General features: G+C 51.4%; 1 protein-coding gene across 1 annotated transcript in view; it reads right to left on the bottom strand.

Annotated features, from left to right (window-relative positions):
* Window positions 1-909: 909 nt before the first annotated feature.
* The window catches only part of SSBP3 (single stranded DNA binding protein 3), a 56,991-nt gene continuing 50,576 nt past the window's right edge, over window positions 910-7,324 (bottom strand). The window contains exons 9-17 of the mRNA XM_009884817.1: window positions 5,350-5,414; window positions 5,188-5,236; window positions 4,891-4,926; window positions 4,619-4,673; window positions 3,725-3,795; window positions 3,100-3,178; window positions 2,852-2,880; window positions 2,564-2,665; window positions 910-1,772 (exon numbers count right to left, since the gene is read on the bottom strand). Of these exons, the coding sequence (XP_009883119.1) occupies window positions 1,743-1,772; window positions 2,564-2,665; window positions 2,852-2,880; window positions 3,100-3,178; window positions 3,725-3,795; window positions 4,619-4,673; window positions 4,891-4,926; window positions 5,188-5,236; window positions 5,350-5,414 (516 nt within the window). The 3' untranslated portion in view covers window positions 910-1,742. The remainder of the gene's footprint in view (window positions 1,773-2,563; window positions 2,666-2,851; window positions 2,881-3,099; window positions 3,179-3,724; window positions 3,796-4,618; window positions 4,674-4,890; window positions 4,927-5,187; window positions 5,237-5,349; window positions 5,415-7,324) is intronic.

Raw genomic sequence — 7,324 nt, 5'->3', positions numbered from 1 at the left:
TATTTGCGATGCAACAAATCTGCGTTCAGTTAATTCTCAGCGTTACTTGGAAAATATTAACCTGACTGTAACTATGAGACTGACACCCTCAGACCGCCCCCATCCCACCCGCCCCTCCCTCCCCAGCGACTTTCTACAGGTAAAGCACAATTAAAATGCCTAGGAAAAAGAAGGCAAACATTAAAAAAAAAAATAATTTGTATTACACGCTAAAAAAAAGTTTTGTCATCTCATGTCTTGCAGTCAGAGTAATAAAAACAAGCCAAATGTTCCCCCAAAACATTTCAATGAAGGGGTGCGGAAAAAAGACATCCCTTTAATAAAACATTATCAACAAATATCGTACACAAACTACAATGTATAATAATTACTTTTTTTTTTTTTTTTTCCCCTCTCGGTAATTTTCGAACCAGACTACAAGGTAAGAAAAAACACTGAAACAAGATACAATGCTTTCAATAATCCGCACAAAGGTCAAATCCAAGGGAGAGAATATTTTACAGAATATGATATACATGGAGCAGAAATGGGAGCTGGAGAAAAACAAAGACCAAACTACAGGGTAGTGTCATGTACAGAGATCCCAACCCGCCGCCTTGGCTCGTCCCTTCCTCTCCCGCCAGAAGGAAGGGCCCTCGATGCTTGCCATTAATTTTTATTTTCTTATTACAGAGCGAGCCTACAGAATAGCAAGGTTACATTTTAACAACAAGAATTCCTTAAAAAATATCTCCATCCAGTTCCAAATCATAGATAAGTGAAACCCTGACAAGAGTACATCTCTAAAGAAAAGACACCCCACCCCAACCCCCAAATAGCCCCAAAGCAAATAAAAACACCCCAAAAACCCCCAAAGTTAGCTGGAGATCACAGTTTCAAAGTCCCAGGTCAGATTAACCCTTTCTTTCGGTGGATTAAAAAAAAAAAATATTGAAAAAAAAAATCAATTTTTGCAGTGAACCAGCTGAAGGACTCTGGGGAAGGGAGGGACAGAGATTTCTTCTTGTACTCAAGAGAAGGGGGAAAGACTAACACAGTGCATGCCACAGTCACAGAGAGCAAGATCACGATTCATTCGAGGATGTGATCCTAGAAGGGGTCACCTGCGTTAACAAGTTTATAACGAGGTGGTGGAGTCTCTTCCCCAAAGCAGATCTTGTTAACTGGAGGAGGAAGCGTTGTGCTGCAAACGAACCAAAAAAACCCCCCAAAAATAGAAGGGAAAAAAAAACCCCAAACCAAAAAGAAAAAAAAAACAAAAAACAGGCCTTCTGAACGAAAACCACCATTGTAAACTGTCCAGTTTATTTAAAAAAATGACTACAACAGAGACAACATGAGATTTCATATCTAGACTAGCTTCCTGGTGTCGCACGGCACAAACATACAACAGGTTCGGTTTCTGTCTTTATTTAAAAGAACAAAGCAAAGAGATCGGAGTTGGGTGCTAGAGGCTTCCGTTTGTTTCCAAAAAGAAGTGTCATGTACATATATAAACCCTTCTGCACAAAGAAGGGTCTTGTCATGTCTTGAAATATTTTAAGTTTTGTCCTTCATGTTTTATGGAATAAAAAGTTCAGCCTTTTTATTGCATGAAACTAAACCTGGGGTTTTGGCCCCCGCCACGCGTCTCCCTGCCCATACACCTAGCTTCTTCTTCTTCTTCTTCTTGCATAATTCGTTGAGATCCTCCGAACGGCAGCTGACTCTCTTGATCCTGGAGAGGAGGAGGGGGAGGGAAATCACACACTCATCGTCATGCTGGGGGAATACTGGAAAAGAGACAGAGCCAGGGTGAGAAACCAGGCGGGCCAGACCCCCAGACACCGAAGGGGGGACGTAAAAGGAGGCTGATGACAACTGTACGGCAACCTAATTGCATCTAATAAACCAGGAGGAGAGGATATGCTGGAGGCTTGAATTTATCAGGGCGTAATCTGCTCTGCAACTTGCTTTTCCGGGGAGAAAATCAGCAGAACAGTATGGGGTGAGATGCAAATTAAAACAAATAATTAACATGCACGCGTGTATACTCTACTAATAGAGGAAGAAGAGGAGGGATGTCTGCAGCCATGCACAGCGCCGCAAATTGGGCAGGCCAGCACAGCTGGCTGCATCTGCACCGGGCTCCTCTCCATCCCGTGTGATCCTCTCCCCTCCATCCCACTGGATTCTCTCCCCTCCCTCGGTAAACTCCATCCCGTGTGATCCTCTCCCCTCCATCCCACGGGATTCTCTCCCCTCCCTCGGTAAACTCCATCCCGCGTGATCCTCTCCCCTCCATCCCACGGGATTCTCTTCCCTCCCTCGGTAAACTCCATCCCGTGTGATCCTCTCCCCTCCATCCCACGGGATTCTCTCCCCTCCCTCGGTAAACTCCATCCTGCCGAGGATCCAAGCTTGCACCCACCCGTGTATTCATCCTCCCCACTTTCTGTCCCGGAGCAGCTCACACACAGCACAACCCAGGTCCAAAAGACACCCCAGCACCAAGCCCAGCTGCCCCTGTGCCGGGACGCCCCGGGGACTGTCCCCTCCTGTCCCCAGGGAGCCACTCACTCACATTGTCATTTTGGAAGGAATGGAGAAAGTTGCCTCCCAGCTCCCCGTCGTCTCTTGGAGTGCCCGGGGGATTGCTAATGCCACTTATGTTGTTTGGAGAATTCTGCGGGAGATGGCAGAAGGAGGTGGTGAGCAGGTCCCTGTGTCCCCCGAAACGTCATGGGGGCAGGACGCAGCCCCGCCTGCCCCGGTCACATCCCCCTGATGTGTCCCCATCCATCGGGGTCACATCGTCACCCCAGGGCCAAGAAAAGGGGGCGACCACACACCCACTCTGCAGCTCACTTACTTTTGGAAGTCCATCTATGTCTCCTGACCCTGCGCAGGGGGGGGACACAAAAAGAGAACAGACTTATTGAGCGCGCAGCGATGGCCCCTGCACCCCCTCCCCTGCTCTCCCCCCTCCAAAGGCTCTGCTTTGAGCACTGGTCTGAACTGGGGGCTGACCCCAGGGTGGGAGCAGGCACTGGGATGCTCTGCCAGCATCCCCAGAGAGTGAAGGCTCCCCAAGCCGCAGCCCCCCGCGTGGGCGCTCACCTAACGATCCGTTCATGTGATGGGGCTCCATGCCACCCATGCCGCCCATGGGGCCGTCAGAGCCGGGGCCCATCGGGAACTGCGGAAGAAAAAGGCGACAAAACCAAAATTAACCACAAAACCACCCCCCACCTCTGCCACGGCCCCGGTGGCTCCTGGGGACCATCCCCCTCCCCAGCCATGCCTCTGGAGAGGGGCCAGAGGAGGGACGCATCCACCCCCCTGAGGCTGTGGGGTATGATGTTTGGGGGGCTCGTGGTCCTACGGGTTCAACTATAAAATCTGGCCGGACGGGTGAGGGTAGACCCAGACCCATGGCAGTGCAGAGGGCTCCCTCCAACTAGTATTTAAAGAGATTTAAGTCTGCTCGTGTCCCGCAAAACACAGCGTCTCGCCGGGCACGCAGCTGCCACCACCTCAGCCGGAGCTGCAGGACTACCGCTCTCTTAATAAGCATAAAAAATTAACAAAGTCACCGAAGAGTTAATCGCTTTTTGATGGTTTGTTTTATTTCTGTTTTGTAATAAATGGCTGAAATCAATTAAAGTGCTTTACTCTCAACTGATGAAGTTAATTATGATTTGTTATGGTATCTGATATGTAAATTATTAGAAAGCAGACTTACATTCGATCGACTGCCTGCGGGCGGTACTGGATTAATCATTGTGTAGATGTTGTCACTTGAATTTGTTGAATCTGTGGAACAGTGAAGCCCAGTAAGTCGGGTGATTAATTCATTTCTTAATTAAAACAAACTCATGCCACTTGAACTCATTCTTTTGTATTTTATCACCTAAAATTCCCTCTAAGTACCACCATTTTCTGGCTAATTTGTATTTAATGAAGATCCACAAAGTTTTTAATCACAGAAATTCAACTGTGAAAAATAATTCAACTCCTGGCTGGGAAGCGCGGGGAGGTAATTCCCCACCACGCAGTGCTCCTCACCTCCCCAAACCCTCCAGCATCCAAATCCATAGGGGGATATAGGAAGACCCCCAAATGCCATCCTGAAGCCAAGCGGCCCACGCTGCTCGCTCCCCGGCAAGGCAAAAATCATAGAATTATAGAATGGTTTAGGTTGGAAAGGACCTTGAAGATCAGCGAGTTCCAACCCCCCTGCCATGGGCAGGGACACCTCCCACCACACCAGGTTGCCCAAGGCCACGTCCAGCCTGGCCTTGAACACCTCCAGGGATGGGGCCTCAACAACCTCTCTGGGCAACCTGTTCCAGTGCCTCACCACCCTTAAAGTCAAAAACTTCTTCCTAATGTTTAATCTAAACCTGCCCTCTTCCAGTTTATAGCCATTCCCCCTCGTCCTGTCGCTACATGCCCTAGTAAAAAGTCCTTCCCCAGCTCTCCTGTAGGCCCCCTTTAGGGACTGGAAGGCTGTAAAGTACATAAATTGGTTATCGCCGGGTGGGCAGGTGTTGCCCGTGCTTGGTGGCGCCAAGGAAAAGGGGCAGGAGCCCGGGAAGGCTGTCCCCGGCAAGGGGGCTCTTGAGGGGGCTCGTACCTGCAGGACTGGGCATGATGGGTGTCCCTGGAGGACCGCCGCCGCCGGGTGGACCCTGTGGAGAGACAAAGCGGGGGTCAGCTGTGCAAACATGAGCATCGCCTACCTCCCCATGGTTTCAAACGCCGTCCCCCAGCTGCACCTCACACCCCCAAACCCAGCCTGGACCCCCCCACCCCGGGGTACCGTTTCCCCCCCAAACTGCATGAGCACCCCAAGCCATAACATCTCTGCACCCCGACGACAGGACGGACGGGGGGAGCAGGACTCACCACGTATGTACCAGGCGATGAAGAAGAGTATGGGATCTATAGAGAGAAGAGAGACGGGTTCAGCCGCGGGGTGCATGGGGGGTCCCGCAGGGCACAGCCAAGAGCCCCCCCACCGTGGGGATGGGGGTCCCAGGGCCCACTGGGCCCCACAGCTGCCCCCCGCTGCAGGGAGAGCAGGGCTTAGGCTATAGATGCAGCAAGAGGCTGGGGGACCCCCCGCCTCATTAGCAGGTTTCAGCTAACGAGGAATGGCCCCGACCAGCCCCACTCTTGCTTCAAGGACCGCCAGATACTCACTGAGTTAGCACTGCTGGGGTTCGGCCACGGTCTGCCGGCTCCCGGCCCCCTGGGGTCAAAATTAAAGAGGAAAAAATTAAAAACGTTGTGTTTTTATGCGTACAGTCCCCGCAAAGCGCGCGAGTCGGCGGCCGAACATCCCCGGCGCGGGGTTTGCCTTACATGTTAATTCCAGGCATGCCGGGACCTAGGGAGTTGGGTGGAGGTCTCATGCCGCTGCCGTAGTTCTGCAACGATAACCAAAGGTCAGTCTACTGTAACGGGGAGGGAAACCGGAGAAGATGAGAGAAGGGAAAAAAAAACCAACCCAAACCAACAAACAAAAAGAACAAAAGGGTTAGTTTGCAAAAATTAGCTTTAAAATAAAAATAAAAATATTAGATGATGATGAACGTAGAGGCAATTAGCAATCGTGTTTATGAAAAAAAAAACCAAAACAGGCAGCTGAATATGGAAGGGAGCCAGGCTGAGCCTCAAAGTCCCCCCCCCCCCCGGGTCTGCGATGCCACGTTGGCGGAGGGAAAACAGCCCCCTCCCAGCTCCGGGAGACAAATCTGCTCACAGCCCCCAGGCGCCGACAACAGCCTTTTGGGTTTGTCTTTTTGTGCAGGAGAAAACCGGGCGGGAGGAGAAAAGGCTGCGGTGGCGGCACTTGGAAGGTTATTGCTGCAGCCTAAGGACGGGAAAAGGCTGCACAAGCTTCCCCCGAGACGGAGCATCCCCTGCTCCCAGGATAAGGGCTGGAATAAGGAAAAACAAGCCAGGCTTGTTTTCCCTTTGCTTCCCAGCTCTCTGCTACAGGGTCTGAGGCTGCAGGGAGTCTCTCGGGTCCCCTCTCCTGGCTTACTCCACCCCGGCTTAGCCTCCAGCCGGGACCGGGAGCCTCAGATCCGCGTCCCTCATCTCCTAAAACCAGCTCCAGTACAAAGCCAAGCCCAAGGCAGCGAAGGAAGAGGAATCCCCGCCGAATGCCGCGCTCCATTTGGTCTGCGCTTTGCTCCTTGTGCCCTCCGGGCGACGCGCAGCGCAGCCAGATTTAGGTCGCGCTGCCGCTCCTCCCCTCCCACCTTCCCCCCTTCCCGATGCATCTTTTTGGGCTGTATTTCTGCCATTTAGAGAAAAAAAATTGCTCGGGCAGGAGGGGGAAAGGCTGGCCGCTTCCTATTTGGCAGCCCCTCAGAGCGCTCCAAGCTGGATTTTGAGTGCGATACTTCAGTGCTGTTGATTTTTCCCCGGGTTTATGGATGCATCGGAGCACGGTGCATCGCCAAAGTTTGTTTTGTAGAGGCAGAAAAGGGTTTTTCCCAAACAAATTGCTGGCGAGTCCTTAATTGATCGAAATTCCAGCCATTTATACTGAATAGTAGCATCAAACCCCTTCTTTAGAAAAAAAGAAAAAATAAGATAAGCTCACTGTTTTTAATTGGAGCTGAAAGGCTGGAAAACGAAGCCATCTGAAAGATGCTGAGGGAGGGTGGGGAGGGAACGCAGCTGTGCCGAGCGACCTGGATGCCGGGATCCGGCAAGACACCGCCAAAACCCAACGAGCTACAAATCCTCTTCACAGAGGTACCGGCAACCCTAATCTTGGCTTCTGCAGAGCTAAAACTGCGACTATTAAAGGGAAAAAAGGGAGCAGCGATCGGCTGTAAGGGATGATTCATCATCGGTGCGTAATAAATAGCTGTTGTCAGGATGTGGGGATGTCCTGGCTGGATGCTCTTGCAGCCCTTTGGGAATAATTTAAGGAGAATTTGGGAAGGTCCTGATGCAAAGCTTAAATAAAATAAAAAAAAAAAAAAAGCCCTGGTGTGAGGGGCTGCTGGGTTCGGTTCGATATTTTTGGTGGTTCCCGGATGGCTGTGGGGAGGCAGCGCCCCGCGGGTGCCAGATTGGGAAGCCCAGCGCTTCTCCAGGGGAAGGCTGCCTTTTAAAAAAAACCAAAAAACCAAAAAAAAAACCCCTCTCCCCTAATGTACGTACACAGGGAACGGCGGAGTCAAAAATAAAGCTCTGAAACATTTCACAACTCCTGCCGGCTCCCGGAGCCACCGCCATCCCACGCGGCGCTCAACGCGCGCTCGCCGCTTCCAAGTTTCACAGCGAGCTTTGCAAGTGGGAAGCGAGCAGCCTCACC

Source organism: Charadrius vociferus, unplaced genomic scaffold, assembly GCF_000708025.1.
Source record: "Charadrius vociferus isolate BGI_N301 unplaced genomic scaffold, ASM70802v2 scaffold163, whole genome shotgun sequence".
Lineage (NCBI taxonomy): Eukaryota > Metazoa > Chordata > Aves > Charadriiformes > Charadriidae > Charadrius > Charadrius vociferus.
This window is presented reverse-complemented; position numbering and strand designations above follow the sequence as displayed.